The 26,589-nt window shown below is 38.7% G+C and overlaps 3 protein-coding genes across 3 annotated transcripts; all 3 read left to right on the top strand.

The window, feature by feature from the left end:
- The first annotated feature begins 865 nt into the window (after positions 1 to 865).
- LOC141760503 (uncharacterized) lies at positions 866 to 5,033 on the top strand. The gene is made up of 2 exons (XM_074623357.1): positions 866 to 1,037; positions 2,392 to 5,033. Exons 1-2 carry the CDS (start codon positions 866 to 868, stop codon positions 4,254 to 4,256), a joined length of 2,037 nt encoding a protein of 678 aa, XP_074479458.1. The 3' UTR covers positions 4,257 to 5,033.
- A 1,359-nt stretch (positions 5,034 to 6,392) lies between these two features.
- LOC141760504 (uncharacterized) lies at positions 6,393 to 7,433 on the top strand. Its single transcript, XM_074623358.1, has one exon. It carries the CDS (start codon positions 6,393 to 6,395, stop codon positions 7,431 to 7,433), a length of 1,041 nt encoding a protein of 346 aa, XP_074479459.1.
- A 2,823-nt stretch (positions 7,434 to 10,256) lies between these two features.
- On the top strand, positions 10,257 to 25,434 carry LOC141761287 (uncharacterized). The gene is made up of 8 exons (XM_074624621.1): positions 10,257 to 10,428; positions 11,423 to 12,010; positions 12,095 to 12,682; positions 13,187 to 13,438; positions 23,922 to 24,149; positions 24,228 to 24,739; positions 24,824 to 25,327; positions 25,429 to 25,434. The coding sequence occupies exons 1-8, from the start codon at positions 10,257 to 10,259 to the stop codon at positions 25,432 to 25,434; spliced, it is 2,850 nt and encodes a 949-aa protein (XP_074480722.1).
- Positions 25,435 to 26,589: the final 1,155 nt, after the last annotated feature.

The following is a 26,589-nucleotide window of genomic DNA, read 5'->3' as shown; positions in this document are numbered from 1 at the left end:
ACATTTAAATATGATGTCATTATGTGCAACTTACATGGGCATAGTGCATAATGAGTTGTCTCAGTTTGAATATGTTTTGCTCGTATTTCCGTTCTTACTCAACATTTTTAATGCACTGTGAATTACAAACAACAGTTGGTCCATTTATAGTGTATAAATTTAAATGTTTATTTTCTATATTTAAAAAAAAAAAATTTTTAAAGTAAAAATATTTCATCTTGTTTCGTTTATTTACTTGTGTAAAAAAAAAAAAAAAATAGCAGCAAATATATTTTATGATGTATTAATAAAAAGATGAAAAACGGTTGCTAAATCAATCTGAAATGTAAGCTACCAAACTTTGAATGAGGCATTTATTAATATTTTTTTAAGTTGCCCATTTTGCAACAAAAAATAACAATAGTTATCCATTTATTGTGTATAAATGTATATGTTTATTTTCTATATTTAAAAAATATATATATTTTTAAAGTTAAAATATTTAATCTTGTTTTATTTATTTACTTATGTAAAAAAAAAAATATATAAATATGTATATATATATATATATATATATATATAAATATGTATATATATATATATATATATATATATATATATATACACACCTTGTAGCCTATAAAACATATTTACTAATATATATTAGTAAATATGTTCTATAGGCTACAAGGTCTGTAGACCTCCAAGGTATGAAGGCGGGGAAAAAAGCTTTCTCACGTCCACTGTCGGACCTTCCCAGTGTGACACCCAGCGGAAGTAAACAACACTACTAGTAGCGTTATGAGCTGCATGCTGCTTGTTCAGTCAGCTGAAGACATGTTGTAGTCGTAGTGCGGGTAACTCTTCACTTGATGATCAAACAACAATGTCTTCAGTTGAGTCTTTGAGAGAGTTTGTTAACGGGCGACTAACTGCTGCTGCTGAAGAAATATTCAGAGTTTTAGAGAAAACTATCGTCGAGCAGGAGGAAGAGATCGATCGTCAGCGCAGACTGTTGGATATCGTGTTGAAACCCGAGATCAAGTTACACAGGAGAGGTGAGGACTACTACTATGATCTTTATAAAGATATACAGTTACACAGGAGAGGTGAGGACTACTACTATGATCTTTATAAAGATGGGCAGTATGACTCCATGATGAGAAGCTACTGGTTGTTGGCTACTTGCAGTAGTGGTGGGGGACTTGAACCAGTGTTACCTGGAGACCGTGTTACCTGGAGACTGTGTTACCTGGAGACTGGGTTACCTGGGTTACCTGGAGACTGTGTTACCTGGGTTCCAACAGTATGTTAAGGACCAGACCAGAAAAGACAATATCCTGGACAAGTGTTTTGTAAGTGTTAAAGGTGTTTATGCGTCCAAGTATAGGGATGTCACGGTACCAGAAATCTAGTAGTCGATACCAATACCAGTAAATTTACACAATTCTCGATATAAAAATATGCGTTTGCATAATTTTGGTGAATTTTAAATGGGAAAAATATTCAATAACTTCACTTTTATAAAGTTTAGTGCATCAAAATGTTTTAATTAGTTTAATAAGTATAATCAGGAAGAGGCCATTGATGTGTGAAGTGATTTTGGTGGTACTACACTGCATAATACTGAAGTTATTGAATAGTTTTCTCTTTTCGGCATTGCATTTTGTAGAAGGTCCCTGACCACTCGTCTCACCGCCGGCTGCGCATAGAGACCAACGTTATGTGTTGATTAAAATGAGGTTGTAGCTCGTTGTCTACCTTACTAGAAAGAGACGTTGTTTGTGTTTAAACAATGTTTCTGTTATGAGTTATTGACCCAGGAAGTTTGAATCTGTCAATATCTTTCCCACTTTATCGAAGTAAATCATCTAGGGGGGCTCTGTACATCAGCAATGTGTGGACAGTCAGGAATGATTGGAAGAAGTGCTCTATGAAGTAACTCGAGGGAACGAGATACCTAACTCGGGGGAACGAGATACCTAACTCGGGGGAACGAGATACCTAACTCGGGGGAACGAGATACCTAACTCGGGGGAACGAGATACCTAACTCGGGGTAACGAGATACCTAACTCGGGGTAACGAGATACCTAACTCGAGGGAACGAGATACCTAACTCGGGGTAACGAGATACCTAACTCGGGGTAACGAGATACCTAACTCGAGGGAACGAGATACCTAACTCGGGGGAACGAGATACCTAACTCGGGGGAACGAGATACCTAACTCGGGGGAACGAGATACCTAACTCGGGGGAAGGAGATGATAAAAATGTTCTCCTAGGAGTCTAGGGGGGCTACGTACATAATGGTTTAAAGATATACTGGTTGTATTTGTCTGCTCAGATGTCCGTTTTTCTCTCATCACAGTAACGTTAGTATCATATTGCTTTTGTTCTCTGTCCCTCCAGAGCTCCCACAGCAACATGTCTGTAAGGAGGAGGAGGTTCCCATTGACCAGCAGCTCTGTATTCAGGAGAGGAACTCCAGTCTGGACCAAGAGGACCCAGATCCTCCACAGATTAAAGATGAACAGGAGGAACTCTGCACCAGTCAGGAGGGAGAGCAGCTTGTACTGAAGCAGGAGACTGATTCCTTTATGTTGACTCCTACTCATGAGGAAGCTGACAACAGTGAAGTTCAGACTCTTTACTTGAATGCTGCAGAGAAAGAGTCTGTTGTCAACATGCCAGTTATAACCTCTGTGGTATCGGTACCAAACAGTGACCACCAGCTCTTCTCTCACATCTCTCATGAAGCTGAGAGCCAAGATCAGAGAGGAGGCGAGCATGGAGACTCAGGATCAACTAGAGATGCAGAGCCGAAATCACAGAAAAAACATCGCAAAAGCAGAAGTCACAGTAACAATGTAAACAACTCTAACTTGTTAGAGATTCACCGTACCACTAACACAGGTAAACAGTCTTTCAAATGTGACACATGTGGGAAAGAATTTAAGTTTAAGTTAAAATTGCAGAGACACATGAGAACCCACACAGGTGAGAAGCCGTTCGTTTGCAAAACATGTGGGAAAAGATTCAGTCACAAAACATCATTGAAGATTCATATTAGAACCCACACAGGTGAGAAGCCGTTTACTTGTAAAACATGTGGAAAAGGTTTCATACAAACTAGTCAATTGACAGTCCACATGAGAACCCATACAGGTGAGAAGCCGTATTCTTGCAAAACATGTGAGAAAAAATTCAGTCGGTCATCAGCATTGAAGAGTCATATAAGAACCCACATTGGTGAGAAGCCATATTCTTGCAAAACATGTGGGAAAGCTTTCATACAAAGTTTTGAATTGACAGTCCACATGAGAGTCCATACAGGCGAGAAGCCATATTCTTGCGAAACATGTGGGAAAACATTCAGTCAGACTTCATCATTGAAGAGTCATATAAGAACCCACATTGGTGAGAAGCCATATTCTTGCAAAACATGTGGAAAAGATTTCGGACGTAACAATAGCTTGTTGGTCCACATGAGAATGCACACAGGTGAGAGGCCGTTTACTTGTAAAACATGTGGGAAAGATTTCAGACTTAATGGTGAATTGACAGTTCACATGAGAACTCACACAGGTGAGAAGCCGTATTTTTGCAAAACATGTGAGAAAACATTCACTCAGGCATCATCATTGAAGAGTCATATGAGAACCCACACAGGTGAGAAGCCGTACATTTGCAAAACATGTGGAAAAGCTTTCAGACTGAATGATCAATTGACAGTCCACATGAGAACCCACACAGGTGAGGAGCCGTTTACTTGTAAAACATGTGGAAAACATTTCGCATTTAATAGTAACTTGTTGGTCCACATGAAATCCCACACAGGTGAGAAACCATATTCTTGCGAAACATGTGGAAAAAAATTCTGTCTGCCACAATCATTGAAGACTCACATAAGAACCCACACAGGTGAGAAGCCGTACATTTGCAAAACATGTGGAAAAGCTTTCAGACTGAGTGTTCAATTGACAGTCCACATGAGAACCCACACAGGTGAGACGCCGTTTTCTTGTAAAACATGTGGGAAAGATTTTAGACTTAATGGTGAATTGACAGTCCACATGAGAACCCATACAGGCGAGAAGCCATATTCTTGCAAAACATGTGGGAAAGATTTCAGTCAGGCATCATCATTGACAGTCCACATGAGAACCCACACAGGTGAGAAGCCGTTTATTTGCAAAACATGTGGGAAAGATTTCGGACATAATAGTAGCTTGATGGTCCACATGAGAAGAATCCACACTGGTGAGAAGCCGTAACTTCGTAAGACCTGTGGGAAACGATTCTTTGTAGTGCTTGAATTGAAAAGGCATATACGAGTGAATACAGACAAGTAGTTTTCTATTTGAACCCACACAAGTCAGGAGCCACATAATTGCAACACGTGCGGAAAAAGATTTTCTCAAATCACATTCTTGAGAAAACACCTGAGGGTCAATATACACAGGAGAAACCATAGAGGTGAATCTCTTGTGGAGAGGTGTTCACTAACTGAATGAAATACACTTTTGCAATAGCTACATCTTTGTAACTGAATGTAAAATGTTTGCCACAAAAATGAGATGTCAATATGTTAGTATAAAGGTTCCCTTCATTTGACTGTATTACTTATATTTCTGTTAGAAACCGTTTTTCTTTGAAACAATCTTCATCTCCCAAATCAAGGAAAAGTGTTAGTTTCACAGTGAGTGGGCAGTAGTGGCTGTTAATGATGTGATCTTGATGGTTGTTGGTTTTGACAAAATATTCACTCACAAAATATCTCAGAATGTATGCAATATTGTAATTCTTCACCACTTTTAACCCCAAAACATTTAAATATGATGTCATTATGTGGCACTGACATGGGCATTGTACATAATGATTTGTCTGAGTTTGAACATGTTTTTCTCGTATTTCCGTTCTTACTCAACATTTTTAATGCACTGTGAATTACACAGTTTTTTTTACTTAAACAATTTGAATTCTTCTTCTTTCGCTGCTCATTTGTTTTTGTATTTTTTATTTTTATTTTTATAATAAATGTCACAGCAGCAGTTGGTAGCCTAAGTTTTTTTGTATTAGTCTACTATATAACATGATATATTGATACAAATATAAAAATAAAAAAAGTGGTTGCTAAATCAATCTGAAATACCAAACTTTGAATAAGGCATTTATGAATAATTTCTAAAAGTTGCTCATTTTGCAACAAAAAAGAAGAATATTTGGTCAATTTATTATATGTACATCTCTACTCTGCCCAATTCTGACGAGACATGTCTTTACTTATGTTCACTGGAAATGAAAATAGCCTACTTAGTAAATTATACCATCAAACTTGTGTACCTTTTTGGAAGGTTCCACATTTAAATATCAAGATGAATAAATTCCTAGCTATACTGCAGACTGTTTTTGACCTCTAAAAGTTTTCTCAATTCCTTGAGGAATGTAGCCTACATAGTAAAAAAGCATCAAACTTATATGTACTATATAACAAATGTATATGTTTATTTTCTATATTTAAAAAAATATATATTTTTAAAGTTAAAATAACGGGGCAAAATGACTCATAATGGTTTAAAGACATACTGGTTGTATTTGTCTGCTCAGATGTCTGTTTTTCTCTCATCACAGTAACGTTAGTATCATATTGCTTTTGTTCTCTGTCCCTCCAGAGCTCCCACAGCAACATGTCTGTAAGGAGGAGGAGGTTCCCGTTGACCAGCAGCTCTGTATTCAGGAGAGGAACTCCAGTCTGGACCAAGAGGACCCAGATCCTCCACAGATTAAAGAGGAACAGGAGGAACTCTGCACCAGTCAGGAGGGAGAGCAGCTTGTATTGAAGCAGGAGACTGAGACCTTTATGTTGACTCCTACTCATGAGGAAGCTGACCACAGTGAAGATCAGACTCTTTACTTGAATGCTGCAGAGAAAGAGCCTGTTGTCAACATGCCAGTTATAACCTCTGTGGTATCGGTACCAAACTGATCACCAGCTCTTCTCTCACATCTCTCATGAAGCTGAGAGCCAAGATCAGAGAGGAGGCGAGCATGGAGACTCAGGATCAACTAGAGATGCAGAGCTGAAGTCACAGAAAAGACATTGCAAAAGCAGAAGTCACAGTAACAATGTAAACAACTCTAACTTGTTAGAGATTCACCGTACCACTAACACAGGTAAACAGTCTTTCAAATGTGATACATGTGGAAAAGATTTTAAGTATAATTTTGAATTGCAGAGACACATTAGAACCCACACAGGTGAGAAGCCGTTCGTTTGCAAAACATGTGGGAACAGATTCAGTCACATAACATCATTGAAGATTCATATTAGAACCCACACAGGTGAGAAACCGTTTACTTGTAAGACATGTGGAAAAGATTTCATGCGTAACGGTTCATTGAAAGTCCACATGAGAACCCATACAGGTGAGAAGCCGTATACTTGTAAAACATGTGGGAAAGCTTTCATACAAAGTAGTGAATTGACAGTCCACATGAGAACTCACACAGGTGAGAAGCCATATTCTTGCAAAACATGCGGAAAAAAATATATTCGGAAATCAACATTGAAGAGTCATATAAGAACCCACACTGGTGAAAGGCCATATTCTTGCAAAACATGTGGAAAAGCTTTCGGACGTAATAGTAGCTTGTTGGTCCACATGAGAGTCCACACAGGTGAGAAGCCATATTCTTGCAAAACATGTGGAAAAGATTTTGGTAGTAACAGTAACTTCTTGGTCCACATGAGAATCCACACAGGTGAGAAGCCGTTTACTTGTAAAACATGTGGGAAAGATTTCAAACAAAATAGAGATTTGACAGTCCACATGAGAACTCACACAGGTGAGAAGCCATATTCTTGCAAAACATGTGGAAAAGCTTTCGGACATAATAGTAGCTTGTTGGTCCACATGAGAGTCCACACAGGTGAGAAGCCATATTCTTGCAAAACATGTGGAAAAGCTTTCAGACTAAATGGAAAATTGACAGTCCACATGAGAACCCACACAGGTGAGAAGCCGTTTACTTGTAAAACATGTTGGAAAGATTTCGAATGTAATAATAACTTGATGGTCCACATGAGAACCCACACAGGTGAGAAGCCATATTCTTGCAAAACATGTGGGAAAAGATTCAGTCAGGCATCAACATTGAAGAGTCATATAAGAACCCACACATGTGAGAAGCCATATTCTTGCAAAACATGTGGAAAAGCTTTCAGACTGAATGGAAAATTGACAATCCACATGAGAAACCACACAGGTGAGAAGCCGTTTACTTGTAAAACCTGTGGGAAAGATTTCGGACATAATAGTAGCTTGATGGTCCACATGAGAACCCACACAGGTGAGAAGCCGTTTACTTGTAAAACATGTGGGAAAGATTTCAGATGTAGTAGTAACTTGATGGTCCACATGAGAAGAATCCACACTGGTGAGAAGCCGTAACTTCGTAAGACCTGTGGGAAAAGATTCTTTGTAGTGCTTGGGGGAACGAGATACCTAACTCGAGGGAACGAGATACCTAACTCGGGGGAACGAGATACCTAACTCGGGGGAAGGAGATGATAAAAATGTTCTCCTAGGGGTCTAGGGGGGCTACGTACATAATGGTTTAAAGATATACTGGTTGTATTTGTCTGCTCAGATGTCCGTTTTTCTCTCATCACAGTAACGTTAGTATCATATTGCTTTTGTTCTCTGTCCCTACAGAGCTCCCACAGCAACATGTCTGTAAGGAGGAGGAGGTTCCCGTTGACCAGCAGCTCTGTATTCAGGAGAGGAACTCCAGTCTGGACCAAGAGGACCCAGATCCTCCACAGATTAAAGATGAACAGGAGGAACTCTGCACCAGTCAGGAGGGAGAGCAGCTTGTACTGAAGCAGGAGACTGATTCCTTTATGTTGACTCCTACTCATGAGGAAGCTGACAACAGTGAAGTTCAGACTCTTTACTTGAATGCTGCAGAGAAAGAGTCTGTTGTCAACATGCCAGTTATAACCTCTGTGGTATCGGTACCAAACAGTGACCACCAGCTCTTCTCTCACATCTCTCATGAAGCTGAGAGCCAAGATCAGAGAGGAGGCGAGCATGGAGACTCAGGATCAACTAGAGATGCAGAGCCGAAATCACAGAAAAAACATCGCAAAAGCAGAAGTCACAGTAACAATGTAAAGAACTCTAACTTGTTAGAGATTCACCGTACCACTAACACAGGTAAACAGTCTTTCAGCTGTGACACATGTGGGAAAACATTCACTTGCATGTCATCATTGAAGATTCATATAAGAACCCACACTGGTGAGAAGCCATATTCTTGTAAAACATGTGGGAAAGCTTTCAGACTGAATGGTCAATTGGCAGTCCATATGAGAACCCATACAGGTGAGAAGCCGTTCATTTGCAAAACATGTGGGAAAAGATTCGGTCACGTAACATCATTGAAGACTCATATGGGAACCCACACAGGTGAGAAACCGTTTACTTGTAAAACATGTGGGAAAGATTTCATCCGTAATAGAGAATTGACAGTCCACATGAGAGTCCATACAGGCGAGAAGCCGTATTCTTGCAAAACATGTGGTACGAAATTCAGTCAGGCTTCATCATTGAGGAGTCATATAAGAACCCACACTGGTGAGAAGCCATATTCTTGCAAAACATGTGGAAAAGATTTTGGTAGTAACAGTAACTTCTTGGTCCACATGAGAATCCACACAGGTGAGAAGCCATTTACTTGTAAAACATGTGGGAAAGGTTTTGTATGTAATGGTAACTTGATGGTCCACATTAGAAGAATCCACACTGGTGAGAAGCCGTAACTTCGTAAGACCTGTGGGAAAAGATTCTCTGGAGTGCTTGAATTGAAAATGCATATACGAGTGAATACAGACAAGTAGTTTTCTAATTGAACCCACACAAGTCAGGAGTCACATAATTGCAACACTTTTGGAAAAAGATTTTCTCAAATCACATTCTTGAGAAAACACCTGAGGGTCAATATACACAGGAGAAACCATAGAGGTGAATCTCTTGTGGAGAGGTGTTCACTAACTGAATGAAATACACTTTTGCAATAGCTACATCTTTGTAACCGAATGTGAAATGTTTGCCACAAAAATGAGATGTCAATATGTTAGTATAAAGTTTCCCTTCATTTGACTGTATTACTTATATTTCTGTTAGAAACAGCTTTTCTTTGAAAAATCTTAATCTCCCAAATCAAGGAAAAGTGTTAGTTTCACAGTGAGTGGGCAGTAGTGGCTATTAATGATGTGATCTTGATGGTTGTTGGTTTTTTTGACAAAATATTCACTCTCAAAATATCTCAGAATGTATGCAATATTGTAATTCTTCACCACTTTTAACCCCAAAACATTTAAATATGATGTCATTATGTGCAACTTACATGGGCATTGTGCATAATGAGTTGTCTCAGTTTGAATATGTTTTGCTCGTATTTCCGTTCTTACTCAACATTTTTAATGCACTGTGAATTACAAACAACAGTTGGTCCATTTATAGTGTATAAATTTAAATGTTTATTTTCTATATTTAAAAAAAAAAAATTTTTAAAGTAAAAATATTTCATCTTGTTTCGTTTATTTACTTGTGTAAAAAAAATAAAAAAAATAGCAGCAAATATATTTTATGATGTATTAATAAAAAGATGAAAAACGGTTGCTAAATCAATCTGAAATGTAAGCTACCAAACTTTGAATGAGGCATTTATTAATATTTTTTTAAGTTGCCCATTTTGCAACAAAAAATAACAATAGTTATCCATTTATTGTGTATAAATGTATATGTTTATTTTCTATATTTAAAAAAAATATATATTTTTAAAGTTAAAATATTTAATCTTGTTTTATTTATTTACTTATGTAAAAAAAAATATATATAAATATGTATATATATATATATATAAATATGTATATATATATATATATATATATAAATATGTATATATATATATATATATATATATATATATATATATATATATATACACACCTTGTAGCCTATAAAACATATTTACTAATATATATTAGTAAATATGTTCTATAGGCTACAAGGTCTGTAGACCTCCAAGGTATGAAGGCGGAAAGAAAAGCTGCCTCACGTCCACTGTCGGACCTTCCCAGTGTGACACCCAGCGGAAGTAAACAACACTACTAATAGCGTCATGAGCTGCATGCTGCTTGTTCAGTCAGCTGAAGACGATGTTGTAGTCGTAGTGCGGGTAACTCTTCACTTGATGATCAAACAACAATGTCTTCAGTTGAGTCTTTGAGAGAGTTTGTTAACGAGCGACTAACTGCTGCTGCTGAAGAAATATTCAGAGTTTTAGAGAAAACTATCGTCGAGCAGGAGGAAGAGATCGATCGTCAGCGCAGACTGTTGGATATCGTGTTGAAACCCGAGATCAAGTTACACAGGAGAGGTGAGGACTACTACTATGATCTTTATAAAGAGATCAAGTTACACAGGAGAGGTGAGGACTACTACTATGATCTTTATAAAGAGATCAAGTTACACAGGAGAGGTGAGGACTACTACTATGATCTTTTAAATGACTCATAATGGTTTAAAGACATACTGGTTGTATTTGTCTGACACTACATACTGACCGTGAACGCATCTGGTCCGTCAGCTCAGAGTAGTAGGAGCAGGAGGCAGAGGATTTGTTGTCGAAATGAAAAGCAAACGCACCTATTTGGCAATATTTCACGTTTAATCTCAATGCCATAAGGTAACTATAATGTTAATGAGGTAATCGCCGCGAGGTGGATGGAACCGTCACAGCGGGTGTGCACGGAGCAGCGGCGCCAAGTAGACCCCCGCAGCGGAGCCCCGCAGCAAAGCTCTACCGGAGAGGCCAGACACATCCCACACACATCCCTACCAACGACCACTACAGGCATCGTACGGTACCGTCGGTACTGTAGAAAAAGAGTACCGTCAGTTTTTTAGAATTTTGGCACCGAAGTATCGGTTCTCGTGACATCCCTAGTAACGCTACGCTAATCGTCTCTCCTTGAGCGATTGTATTAATAAATGTAGTAAAGCATGTGTGAATACCATCTATTACAGCTCAGACAGGCTCATGTGATCATAGCTCAGCCCTATACTATGGAGGGATGGGAGGACGACTTGAAGAAGTCACCTCAGATAACCTACACTAGCTTATTTAGCTACGTTATTGACTCCGTTGCTTCAGACGGTGAAGAGATGAACAATCTGTGAAGCTCTGAGGCAGATCAGGACCTCCACAGCACCGTTGGCGGTTTGCCACTATGGTTTGCCACTATGGTTAGCCTATGGGACTAACTATTTACTGCTACTTCCGCTACCTCACCGGAAGTTACGGCCCCAATCATTTCTACAGTAACGCACCTGAGAATAAGATGGATTGCTTTTGTTCTCTGTCCCTCCAGAGCTCCCACAGCAACATGTCTGTAAGGAGGAGGAGGTTCCCGTTGACCAGCAGCTCTGTATTCAGGAGAGGAACTCCAGTCTGGACCAAGAGGACCCAGATCCTCCACAGATTAAAGAGGAACAGGAGGTACTCTGCACCAGTCAGGAGGGAGAGCAGCTTGTACTGAAGCAGGAGACTGATTCCTTTATGTTGTCTCCTACTCATGAGGAAGCTGACCACAGTGAAGATCAGACTCTTTACTTGAATGCTGCAGAGAAAGAGTCTGTTGTCAACATGCCAGTTATAACCTCTGTGGTATCGGTACCAAACAGTGACCACCAGCTCTTCTCTCACATCTCTCGTGAAGCTGAGAGCCAAGATCAGAGAGGAGGCGAGCATGGAGACTCAGGATCAACTAGAGATGCAGAGCCGAAATCACAGAAAAAACATCGCAAAAGCAGAAGTCACAGTAACAATGTAAACAACTCTAACTTGTTAGAGATTCACCGTACCACTAACACAGGTAAACAGTCTTTCAGCTGTGACACATGTGGGAAAGAATTTAAGTATAATTTTAAATTGAAGATACACATGAGAACCCACACAGGTGAGAAGCCGTTCGTTTGCAAAACATGTGGGAAAAGATTCAGTCACATAACATCATTGAAGACTCATATGGGAACCCACACAGGTGAGAAACCGTTTACTTGTAAAACATGTGGGAAAGATTTCAGACTTAATGGTGATTTGACAGTCCACATGAGAACTCACACAGGCGAGAAGCCATATTCTTGCAAAACATGTGAGAAAAGATTCACTCGGGCATCATCATTGAAGACTCATATAAAAACCCACACTGGTGAGAAACCGTTTACTTGTAAAACATGTGGGAAAGATTTCAGACTTAATGGTGATTTGACAGTTCACATGAGAACTCACACAGGCGAGAAGCCATATTCTTGCAAAACATGTGAGAAAATATTCACTCAGGCATCATCATTGAAGAGTCATATAAGAACCCACACAGGTGAGAAACCGTTTACTTGTAAAACATGTGGGAAAGATTTCATCCGTAATAGAGAATTGGCAGTCCATATGAGAACCCATACAGGTGAGAAGCCGTTCATTTGCAAAACATGTGGGAAAAGATTCGGTCACGTAACATCATTGAAGACTCATATGGGAACCCACACAGGTGAGAAACCGTTTACTTGTAAAACATGTGGGAAAGATTTCATCTGTAATAGAGAATTGACAGTCCACATGAGAGTCCATACAGGCGAGAAGCCGTATTCTTGCAAAACATGTGGTAAGAAATTCAGTCAGGCTTCATCATTGAGGAGTCATATAAGAACCCACACTGGTGAGAAGCCATATTCTTGCAAAACATGTGGAAAAGATTTTGGTAGTAACAGTAACTTCTGGGTCCACATGAGAATCCACACAGGTGAGAAGCCGTTTACTTGTAAAACATGTGGGAAAGATTTCAGACTTAGTGGTGATTTGACAGTTCACATGAGAACTCACACAGGTGAGACGCCATATTCTTGCAAAACATGTGGGAAAAGATTCAGTCAGGCATCATCATTGAAGAGTCATATGAGAACCCACACAGGTGAGAAACCGTTCGTTTGCAAAACATGTGGGAAAAGATTCGGTCACGTAACATCATTGAAGACTCATATGGGAACCCACACAGGTGAGAAACCGTTTACTTGTAAGACATGTGGAAAAGATTTCATGCATAAAGGTGTATTGAAAGTCCACATGAGAATCCATACAGGTGAGAAGCCGTATACTTGTAAAACATGTGGGAAAGCTTTCATACAAAGTAGTGAATTGACAGTCCACATGAGAACTCACACAGGTGAGAAGCCATATTCTTGCAAAACATGTGGAAAAGCTTTCAGACGTAATTGTAGCTTGTTGGTCCACATGAGAACCCACACAGGTGAGAAGCCGTTTATTTGCAAAACATGTGGGAAAGATTTCGGACATAATAGTAGCTTGATGGTCCACATGAGAACCCACACAGGTGAGAAGCCGTTTATTTGCAAAACATGTGGGAAAGATTTCGGACATAATAGTAGCTTGATGGTCCACATGAGAAGATTCCACACTGGTGAGAAGCCGTAACTTCGTAAGACCTGTGGGAAAAGATTCTTTGTAGTGCTTGAATTGAAAAGGCATATACGAGTGAATACAGACAAGTAGTTTTCTATTTGAACCCACGCAAGTCAGGAGTCACATAATTGCAACACGTGCGGAAAAAGATTTTCTCAAATCACATCCTTGAGAAAACACCTGAGGGTCAATATACACAGGAGAAACCATAGAGGTGAATCTCTTGTGGAGAGGTGTTCACTAACTGAATGAAATACACTTTTGCAATAGCTACATCTTTGTAACTGAATGTGAAATGTTTGCCACAAAAATGAGATGTCAATATGTTAGTATAAAGGTTCCCTTCATTTGACTGTATTACTTGTATTTCTGTTAGAAACCGTTTTTCTTTGAAACAATCTTCATCTCCCAAATCAAGGAAAAGTGTTAGTTTCACAGTGAGTGGGCAGTAGTGGCTGTTAATGATGTGATCTTGATGGTTGTTGGTTTTGACAAAATATTCACTCACAAAATATCTCAGAATGTATGCAATATTGTAATTCTTCACCACTTTTAATCCCAAAACATTTAAATATGATGTCATTATGTGGCACTGACATGGGCATTGTACATAATGATTTGTCTGAGTTTGAACATGTTTTTCTCGTATTTCCGTTCTTACTCAACATTTTTAATGCACTGTGAATTACACTGTTTTTTTTACTTAAACAATTTGAATTCTTCTTCTTTCGCTGCTCATTTGTTTTTGTATTTTTTATTTTTATTTTTCTAATGTCACAGCAGCAGTTGGTAGCCTAAGTTTTTTTGTATTAGTCTACTATATAACATGATATATTGATACAAATATAAAAATAAAAAAAGTGGTTGCTAAATCAATCTGAAATACCAAACTTTGAATAAGGCATTTATGAATAATTTCTAAAAGTTGCTCATTTTGCAACAAAAAAGAAGAATATTTGGTCAATTTATTATATGTATATCTCTACTCTGCCCAATTCTGACGAGACATGTCTTTACTTATGTTCACTGGAAATGAAAATAGCCTACTTAGTAAATTATACCATCAAACTTGTGTACCTTTTTGGAAGGTTCCACATTTAAATATTGTTGGAAATATATCATGAAGAATAATATGGCAATGCTTAAACTATTATGTTACGAGTTCATTGGGTTAAAGATGTTTAGACTAGAATTATAAGATGAATACTGTTGCGCCTGAGGGACTTCTCGTGCAGAGTCACAAGGGTGGGACGGCATAACATACTTTTGTGTAGATAGAACAGTTTCAAGGACACAGCCTTAGGGAAGAAACAGATGGGGGGGAGAGGACAGAATGTTATGAACAGTAGACAGCTTTGTGTAAGGATGGAGTCAGATAGAGGAAGGTCACAGTGATATTGTGGAAAAGTACTAAGACTGATCAAAACCCTGCCCCCCCCTTCAGAGAATGTTTGTTGCTGTGTATGAAGGCAAATGTAAAGAAAAGCTCGGGGTTCATTCACTGCGAACTGAACACTGTACTACATGGTATCAGGGACACATTGATGAATCCAGAACTTCTGTGAATAACTCTGTGCAACTTTGATGAATATATCTGCGGAATAAATTGATACTGATTTAACCTACTTTGCAATCTTTTATGATTTTACTCTGAGCTTGCAGCTGCCTAGAAGATAAACCAACACGCATGAAGGTGACGATTCCCTGAGGGGAATTCCTTCAATATCAAGATGAATAAATTCCAAGCTATACTGCAGACTGTTTTTGACCTCTAAAAGTTTTCTCAATTCCTTGAGGAATGTAGCCTACATAGTAAAAAAGCATCAAACTTATATGTACTATATAACAAATGTATATGTTTATTTTCTATATTTAAAAAAATATATATTTTTAAAGTTAAAATAACGGGGCAAAATGACTCATAATGGTTTAAAGACATACTGGTTGTATTTGTCTGCTCAGATGTCAGTTTTTCTCTCATCACAGTAACGTTAGTATCATATTGCTTTTGTTCTCTGTCCCTACAGAGCTCCCACAGCAACATGTCTGTAAGGAGGAGGAGGTTCCTGTTGACCAGCAGCTCTGTATTCAGGAGAGGAACTCCAGTCTGGACCAAGAGGACCCAGATCCTCCACAGATTAAAGAGGAACAGGAGGTACTCTGCACCAGTCAGGAGGGAGAGCAGCTTGTACTGAAGCAGGAGACTGATTCCTTTATGTTGACTCCTACTCATGAGGAAGCTGACCACAGTGAAGATCAGACTCTTTACTTGAATGCTGCAGAGAAAGAGTCTGTTGTCAACATGCCAGTTATAACCTCTGTGGTATCGGTACCAAACAGTGACCACCAGCTCTTCTCTCACATCTCTCGTGAAGCTGAGAGCCAAGATCAGAGAGGAGGCGAGCATGGAGACTCAGGATCAACTAGAGATGCAGAGCCGAAATCACAGAAAAAACATCGCAAAAGCAGAAGTCACAGTAACAATGTAAACAACTCTAACTTGTTAGAGATTCACCGTACCACTAACACAGGTAAACAGTCTTTCAGCTGTGACACATGTGGGAAAGAATTTAAGTATAATTTTAAATTGAAGATACACATGAGAACCCACACAGGTGAGAAGCCGTTCGTTTGCAAAACATGTGGGAAAAGATTCAGTCACATAACATCATTGAAGACTCATATGGGAACCCACACAGGTGAGAAACCGTTTACTTGTAAAACATGTGGGAAAGATTTCAGACTTAATGGTGATTTGACAGTCCACATGAGAACTCACACAGGCGAGAAGCCATATTCTTGCAAAACATGTGAGAAAAGATTCACTCGGGCATCATCATTGAAGACTCATATAAAAACCCACACTGGTGAGAAACCGTTTACTTGTAAAACATGTGGGAAAGATTTCAGACTTAATGGTGATTTGACAGTTCACATGAGAACTCACACAGGCGAGAAGCCATATTCTTGCAAAACATGTGAGAAAATATTCACTCAGGCATCATCATTGAAGAGTCATATAAGAACCCACACAGGTGAGAAACCGTTTACTTGTAAAACATGTGGGAAAGATTTCATCCGTAATAGAGAATTGGCAGTCCATATGAGAACCCATACAGGTGAGAAGCCGTTCATTTGCAAAACATGTGGGAAAAGATTCGGTCACGTAACATCATTGAAGACTCATATGGGAACCCACACAGGTGAGAAACCGTTTACTTGTAAAACATGTGGGAAAGATTTCATCTGTAATAGAGAATTGACAGTCCACATGAGAGTCCATACAGGCGAGAAGCCGTATTCTTGCAAAACATGTGGTAAGAAATTCAGTCAGGCTTCATCATTGAGGAGTCATATAAGAACCCACACTGGTGAGAAGCCATATTCTTGCAAAACATGTGGAAAAGATTTTGGTAGTAACAGTAACTTCTGGGTCCACATGAGAATCCACACAGGTGAGAAGCCGTTTACTTGTAAAACATGTGGGAAAGATTTCAGACTTAGTGGTGATTTGACAGTTCACATGAGAACTCACACAGGTGAGACGCCATATTCTTGCAAAACATGTGGGAAAAGATTCAGTCAGGCATCATCATTGAAGAGTCATATGAGAACCCACACAGGTGAGAAACCGTTCGTTTGCAAAACATGTGGGAAAAGATTCGGTCACGTAACATCATTGAAGACTCATATGGGAACCCACACAGGTGAGAAACCGTTTACTTGTAAGACATGTGGAAAAGATTTCATGCATAAAGGTGTATTGAAAGTCCACATGAGAATCCATACAGGTGAGAAGCCGTATACTTGTAAAACATGTGGGAAAGCTTTCATACAAAGTAGTGAATTGACAGTCCACATGAGAACTCACACAGGTGAGAAGCCATATTCTTGCAAAACATGTGGAAAAGCTTTCAGACGTAATTGTAGCTTGTTGGTCCACATGAGAACCCACACAGGTGAGAAGCCGTTTATTTGCAAAACATGTGGGAAAGATTTCGGACATAATAGTAGCTTGATGGTCCACATGAGAACCCACACAGGTGAGAAGCCGTTTATTTGCAAAACATGTGGGAAAGATTTCGGACATAATAGTAGCTTGATGGTCCACATGAGAAGATTCCACACTGGTGAGAAGCCGTAACTTCGTAAGACCTGTGGGAAAAGATTCTTTGTAGTGCTTGAATTGAAAAGGCATATACGAGTGAATACAGACAAGTAGTTTTCTATTTGAACCCACGCAAGTCAGGAGTCACATAATTGCAACACGTGCGGAAAAAGATTTTCTCAAATCACATCCTTGAGAAAACACCTGAGGGTCAATATACACAGGAGAAACCATAGAGGTGAATCTCTTGTGGAGAGGTGTTCACTAACTGAATGAAATACACTTTTGCAATAGCTACATCTTTGTAACTGAATGTGAAATGTTTGCCACAAAAATGAGATGTCAATATGTTAGTATAAAGGTTCCCTTCATTTGACTGTATTACTTGTATTTCTGTTAGAAACCGTTTTTCTTTGAAACAATCTTCATCTCCCAAATCAAGGAAAAGTGTTAGTTTCACAGTGAGTGGGCAGTAGTGGCTGTTAATGATGTGATCTTGATGGTTGTTGGTTTTGACAAAATATTCACTCACAAAATATCTCAGAATGTATGCAATATTGTAATTCTTCACCACTTTTAATCCCAAAACATTTAAATATGATGTCATTATGTGGCACTGACATGGGCATTGTACATAATGATTTGTCTGAGTTTGAACATGTTTTTCTCGTATTTCCGTTCTTACTCAACATTTTTAATGCACTGTGAATTACACTGTTTTTTTTACTTAAACAATTTGAATTCTTCTTCTTTCGCTGCTCATTTGTTTTTGTATTTTTTATTTTTATTTTTCTAATGTCACAGCAGCAGTTGGTAGCCTAAGTTTTTTTGTATTAGTCTACTATATAACATGATATATTGATACAAATATAAAAATAAAAAAAGTGGTTGCTAAATCAATCTGAAATACCAAACTTTGAATAAGGCATTTATGAATAATTTCTAAAAGTTGCTCATTTTGCAACAAAAAAGAAGAATATTCGGTCAATTTATTATATGTATATCTCTACTCTGCCCAATTCTGACGAGACATGTCTTTACTTATGTTCACTGGAAATGAAAATAGCCTACTTAGTAAATTATACCATCAAACTTGTGTACCTTTTTGGAAGGTTCCACATTTAAATATTGTTGGAAATATATCATGAAGAATAATATGGCAATGCTTAAACTATTATGTTACGAGTTCATTGGGTTAAAGATGTTTAGACTAGAATTATAAGATGAATACTGTTGCGCCTGAGGGACTTCTCGTGCAGAGTCACAAGGGTGGGACGGCATAACATACTTTTGTGTAGATAGAACAGTTTCAAGGACACAGCCTTAGGGAAGAAACAGATGGGGGGGAGAGGACAGAATGTTATGAACAGTAGACAGCTTTGTGTAAGGATGGAGTCAGATAGAGGAAGGTCACAGTGATATTGTGGAAAAGTACTAAGACTGATCAAAACCCTGCCCCCCCCTTCAGAGAATGTTTGTTGCTGTGTATGAAGGCAAATGTAAAGAAAAGCTCGGGGTTCATTCACTGCGAACTGAACACTGTACTACATGGTATCAGGGACACATTGATGAATCCAGAACTTCTGTGAATAACTCTGTGCAACTTTGATGAATATATCTGCGGAATAAATTGATACTGATTTAACCTACTTTGCAATCTTTTATGATTTTACTCTGAGCTTGCAGCTGCCTAGAAGATAAACCAACACGCATGAAGGTGACGATTCCCTGAGGGGAATTCCTTCAATATCAAGATGAATAAATTCCAAGCTATACTGCAGACTGTTTTTGACCTCTAAAAGTTTTCTCAATTCCTTGAGGAATGTAGCCTACATAGTAAAAAAGCATCAAACTTATATGTACTATATAACAAATGTATATGTTTATTTTCTATATTTAAAAAAATATATATTTTTAAAGTTAAAATAACGGGGCAAAATGACTCATAATGGTTTAAAGACATACTGGTTGTATTTGTCTGCTCAGATGTCAGTTTTTCTCTCATCACAGTAACGTTAGTATCATATTGCTTTTGTTCTCTGTCCCTACAGAGCTCCCACAGCAACATGTCTGTAAGGAGGAGGAGGTTCCTGTTGACCAGCAGCTCTGTATTCAGGAGAGGAACTCCAGTCTGGACCAAGAGGACCCAGATCCTCCACAGATTAAAGAGGAACAGGAGGTACTCTGCACCAGTCAGGAGGGAGAGCAGCTTGTACTGAAGCAGGAGACTGATTCCTTTATGTTGACTCCTACTCATGAGGAAGCTGACCACAGTGAAGATCAGACTCTTTACTTGAATGCTGCAGAGAAAGAGTCTGTTGTCAACATGCCAGTTATAACCTCTGTGGTATCGGTACCAAACAGTGACCACCAGCTCTTCTCTCACATCTCTCGTGAAGCTGAGAGCCAAGATCAGAGAGGAGGCGAGCATGGAGACTCAGGATCAACTAGAGATGCAGAGCCGAAATCACAGAAAAAACATCGCAAAAGCAGAAGTCACAGTAACAATGTAAACAACTCTAACTTGTTAGAGATTCACCGTACCACTAACACAGGTAAACAGTCTTTCAGCTGTGACACATGTGGGAAAGAATTTAAGTATAATTTTAAATTGAAGATACACATGAGAACCCACACAGGTGAGAAGCCGTTCGTTTGCAAAACATGTGGGAAAAGATTCAGTCACATAACATCATTGAAGACTCATATGGGAACCCACACAGGTGAGAAACCGTTTACTTGTAAAACATGTGGGAAAGATTTCAGACTTAATGGTGATTTGACAGTCCACATGAGAACTCACACAGGCGAGAAGCCATATTCTTGCAAAACATGTGAGAAAAGATTCACTCGGGCATCATCATTGAAGACTCATATAAAAACCCACACTGGTGAGAAACCGTTTACTTGTAAAACATGTGGGAAAGATTTCAGACTTAATGGTGATTTGACAGTTCACATGAGAACTCACACAGGCGAGAAGCCATATTCTTGCAAAACATGTGAGAAAATATTCACTCAGGCATCATCATTGAAGAGTCATATAAGAACCCACACAGGTGAGAAACCGTTTACTTGTAAAACATGTGGGAAAGATTTCATCCGTAATAGAGAATTGGCAGTCCATATGAGAACCCATACAGGTGAGAAGCCGTTCATTTGCAAAACATGTGGGAAAAGATTCGGTCACGTAACATCATTGAAGACTCATATGGGAACCCACACAGGTGAGAAACCGTTTACTTGTAAAACATGTGGGAAAGATTTCATCTGTAATAGAGAATTGACAGTCCACATGAGAGTCCATACAGGCGAGAAGCCGTATTCTTGCAAAACATGTGGTAAGAAATTCAGTCAGGCGGAAAGATTTCATCTGTAATAGAGAATTGACAGTCCACATGAGAGTCCATACAGGCGAGAAGCCGTATTCTTGCAAAACATGTGGTAAGAAATTCAGTCAGGCTTCATCATTGAGGAGTCATATAAGAACCCACACTGGTGAGAAGCCATATTCTTGCAAAACATGTGGAAAAGATTTTGGTAGTAACAGTAACTTCTGGGTCCACATGAGAATCCACACAGGTGAGAAGCCGTTTACTTGTAAAACATGTGGGAAAGATTTCAGACTTAGTGGTGATTTGACAGTTCACATGAGAACTCACACAGGCGAGACGCCATATTCTTGCAAAACATGTGGGAAAAGATTCAGTCAGGCATCATCATTGAAGAGTCATATGAGAACCCACACAGGTGAGAAACCGTTCGTTTGCAAAACATGTGGGAAAAGATTCGGTCACGTAACATCATTGAAGACTCATATGGGAACCCACACAGGTGAGAAACCGTTTACTTGTAAGACATGTGGAAAAGATTTCATGCATAAAGGTGTATTGAAAGTCCACATGAGAATCCATACAGGTGAGAAGCCGTATACTTGTAAAACATGTGGGAAAGCTTTCATACAAAGTAGTGAATTGACAGTCCACATGAGAACTCACACAGGTGAGAAGCCATATTCTTGCAAAACATGTGGAAAAGCTTTCAGACGTAATTGTAGCTTGTTGGTCCACATGAGAACCCACACAGGTGAGAAGCCGTTTATTTGCAAAACATGTGGGAAAGATTTCGGACATAATAGTAGCTTGATGGTCCACATGAGAACCCACACAGGTGAGAAGCCGTTTATTTGCAAAACATGTGGGAAAGATTTCGGACATAATAGTAGCTTGATGGTCCACATGAGAAGATTCCACACTGGTGAGAAGCCGTAACTTCGTAAGACCTGTGGGAAAAGATTCTTTGTAGTGCTTGAATTGAAAAGGCATATACGAGTGAATACAGACAAGTAGTTTTCTATTTGAACCCACGCAAGTCAGGAGTCACATAATTGCAACACGTGCGGAAAAAGATTTTCTCAAATCACATCCTTGAGAAAACACCTGAGGGTCAATATACACAGGAGAAACCATAGAGGTGAATCTCTTGTGGAGAGGTGTTCACTAACTGAATGAAATACACTTTTGCAATAGCTACATCTTTGTAACTGAATGTGAAATGTTTGCCACAAAAATGAGATGTCAATATGTTAGTATAAAGGTTCCCTTCATTTGACTGTATTACTTGTATTTCTGTTAGAAACCGTTTTTCTTTGAAACAATCTTCATCTCCCAAATCAAGGAAAAGTGTTAGTTTCACAGTGAGTGGGCAGTAGTGGCTGTTAATGATGTGATCTTGATGGTTGTTGGTTTTGACAAAATATTCACTCACAAAATATCTCAGAATGTATGCAATATTGTAATTCTTCACCACTTTTAATCCCAAAACATTTAAATATGATGTCATTATGTGGCACTGACATGGGCATTGTACATAATGATTTGTCTGAGTTTGAACATGTTTTTCTCGTATTTCCGTTCTTACTCAACATTTTTAATGCACTGTGAATTACACTGTTTTTTTTACTTAAACAATTTGAATTCTTCTTCTTTCGCTGCTCATTTGTTTTTGTATTTTTTATTTTTATTTTTCTAATGTCACAGCAGCAGTTGGTAGCCTAAGTTTTTTTGTATTAGTCTACTATATAACATGATATATTGATACAAATATAAAAATAAAAAAAGTGGTTGCTAAATCAATCTGAAATACCAAACTTTGAATAAGGCATTTATGAATAATTTCTAAAAGTTGCTCATTTTGCAACAAAAAAGAAGAATATTTGGTCAATTTATTATATGTATATCTCTACTCTGCCCAATTCTGACGAGACATGTCTTTACTTATGTTCACTGGAAATGAAAATAGCCTACTTAGTAAATTATACCATCAAACTTGTGTACCTTTTTGGAAGGTTCCACATTTAAATATTGTTGGAAATATATCATGAAGAATAATATGGCAATGCTTAAACTATTATGTTACGAGTTCATTGGGTTAAAGATGTTTAGACTAGAATTATAAGATGAATACTGTTGCGCCTGAGGGACTTCTCGTGCAGAGTCACAAGGGTGGGACGGCATAACATACTTTTGTGTAGATAGAACAGTTTCAAGGACACAGCCTTAGGGAAGAAACAGATGGGGGGGAGAGGACAGAATGTTATGAACAGTAGACAGCTTTGTGTAAGGATGGAGTCAGATAGAGGAAGGTCACAGTGATATTGTGGAAAAGTACTAAGACTGATCAAAACCCTGCCCCCCCCTTCAGAGAATGTTTGTTGCTGTGTATGAAGGCAAATGTAAAGAAAAGCTCGGGGTTCATTCACTGCGAACTGAACACTGTACTACATGGTATCAGGGACACATTGATGAATCCAGAACTTCTGTGAATAACTCTGTGCAACTTTGATGAATATATCTGCGGAATAAATTGATACTGATTTAACCTACTTTGCAATCTTTTATGATTTTACTCTGAGCTTGCAGCTGCCTAGAAGATAAACCAACACGCATGAAGGTGACGATTCCCTGAGGGGAATTCCTTCAATATCAAGATGAATAAATTCCAAGCTATACTGCAGACTGTTTTTGACCTCTAAAAGTTTTCTCAATTCCTTGAGGAATGTAGCCTACATAGTAAAAAAGCATCAAACTTATATGTACTATATAACAAATGTATATGTTTATTTTCTATATTTAAAAAAATATATATTTTTAAAGTTAAAATAACGGGGCAAAATGACTCATAATGGTTTAAAGACATACTGGTTGTATTTGTCTGCTCAGATGTCAGTTTTTCTCTCATCACAGTAACGTTAGTATCATATTGCTTTTGTTCTCTGTCCCTACAGAGCTCCCACAGCAACATGTCTGTAAGGAGGAGGAGGTTCCTGTTGACCAGCAGCTCTGTATTCAGGAGAGGAACTCCAGTCTGGACCAAGAGGACCCAGATCCTCCACAGATTAAAGAGGAACAGGAGGTACTCTGCACCAGTCAGGAGGGAGAGCAGCTTGTACTGAAGCAGGAGACTGATTCCTTTATGTTGACTCCTACTCATGAGGAAGCTGACCACAGTGAAGATCAGACTCTTTACTTGAATGCTGCAGAGAAAGAGCCTGTTGTCAACATGCCAGTTATAACCTCTGTGGTATCGGTACCAAACAGTGACCACCAGCTCTTCTCTCACATCTCTCATGAAGCTGAGAGCCAAGATCAGAGAGGAAGCGAGCATGGAGACTCAGGATCAACTAGAGATGCAGAGCCGAAATCACAGAAAAGACATTGCAAAAGCAGAAGTCACAGTAACAATGTAAACAACTCTAACTTGTTAGAGATTCACCGTACCACTAACACAGGTAAACAGTCTTTCAGCTGTGACACATGTGGGAAAGAATTTAAGTTTAAGTTAAAATTGCAGAGACACATGAGAACCCATACAGGTGAGAAGCCGTTCGTTTGCAAAACATGTGGGAAAAGATTCAGTCACATAACATCATTGAAGATTCATATTAGAACCCACACAGGTGAGAAACCGTTTACTTGTAAGACATGTGGAAAAGATTTCATGCGTAAAGGTTCATTGAAAGCCCACATGAGAACCCATACAGGTGAGAAGCCGTATACTTGTAAAACATGTGGGAAAGCTTTCATACAAAGTAGTGAATTGACAGTCCACATGAGAACTCATACAGGCGAGAAGCCGTATTCTTGCAAAACATGTGAGAGAAAATTCAGTCGGACATCAACATTGAAGAGTCATATAAGAACCCACACTGGCGAGAAGCCATTTACTTGCAAAACATGTGGAAAAGATTTTGGTAGTAACAGTAATTTCTTGGTCCACATGAGAATCCACACAGGTGAGAAGCCGTTTACTTGTAAAACATGTGGGAAAGATTTCAAACAAAATAGAGATTTGACAGTCCACATGAGAACTCACACAGGCGAGAAGCCATATTCTTGCAAAACATGTGGAAAAGATTTCATGCGTAATGTTGAATTGACAGTCCACATGAGAACTCATACAGGTGAGAAGCCATATTCTTGCAAAACATGCGGAAAAAAATATATTCGGAAATCAACATTGAAGAGTCATATAAGAACCCACACTGGTGAAAGGCCATATTCTTGCAAAACATGTGGAAAAGCTTTCGGACGTAATAGTAGCTTGTTGGTCCACATGAGAGTCCACACAGGTGAGAAGCCATATTCTTGCAAAACATGTGGAAAAGCTTTCAGACTGAATGGAAAATTGACAGTCCACATGAGAAGCCGTTTACTTGTAAAACATGTGGGAAAGATTTCGGACATAATAGTAACTTGATGGTCCACATGAGAAGAATCCACACTGGTGAGAAGCCGTAACTTCGTAAGACCTGTGGGAAAGATTTCGGACATAATAGTAGCTTGACAGTCCACATGAGAAACCACACAGGTGAGAAGCCGTTTACTTGTAAAACATGTGGGAAAGATTTCGGACATAATAGTAGCTTGATGGTCCACATGAGAACCCACACAGGTGAGAAGCCGTTTACTTGTAAAACATGTGGGAAAGATTTCGGACATAATAGTAACTTGATGGTCCACATGAGAAGAATCCACACTGGTGAGAAGGCGTAACTTCGTAAGACCTGTGGGAAAAGATTCTTTGTAGTGCTTGAATTGAAAAGGCATATACGAGTGAATACAGACAAGTAGTGTTCTATTTGAACCAACACAAGTCAGAAGTCACATAATTGCAACACTTGTGGAAAAAGATTTTCTCAAATCACATTCTTGAGAAAACACCTGAGGGTCAATATACACAGGAGAAACCATAGAGGTGAATCTCTTGTGGAGAGGTGTTCACTAACTGAATGAAATACACTTTTGCAATAGCTACATCTTTGTAACTGAATGTAAAATGTTTGCCACAAAAATGAGATGTCAATATGTTAGTATAAAGGTTCCCTTCAGAAGAAGAAGAAGTCCGATTTTATATTTGAGAGTGACTGACTCACTGTTTTCTATTACCATATAAAAAAATCCTATTTAATATTAACATGCCTTTTTTTATCCATTTGTATACACAACCTCACTTATATTTATGGCCAATTTTTTTGGCATTTTTCATTAATAAATGACAATTAAACAATTTGAATTCTTCTTTCTTTGCTGATTTGTAATGCTAAATCATTGCCTTGACGCGCCATGACTTTTTTATTATGATTTTCGACATGATAGCCGGTTGTTTGGGAACAGAGACGTTAATACATCCACCACGGTACAGGCTTACAGCATACAGCCCATGTGTGTATTATAAGATAATAAAAGTGATGAATTACAGCCAATATATCCATTATTACAGCTGCATTCAGCTAGCAGGAAGCTGGCCGAACCGGATATGTCGTATGAATGTGCAGGGTGGTGCAGTCACGTTGTTCTGATACACGTTCATTATGCCGAGGAAAATAACTCTGGATTCAGCTGTTACTTAATTTTACAACTTTTCGGACATAATGATTTAAATGAGGGATATTT

This window comes from Sebastes fasciatus, chromosome 22 (assembly GCF_043250625.1).
Source record: "Sebastes fasciatus isolate fSebFas1 chromosome 22, fSebFas1.pri, whole genome shotgun sequence".
Lineage (NCBI taxonomy): Eukaryota > Metazoa > Chordata > Actinopteri > Perciformes > Sebastidae > Sebastes > Sebastes fasciatus.
The sequence above is the reverse complement of the archived record's forward strand: the minus strand, read 5'-3'. Positions and strand labels throughout refer to the sequence as shown.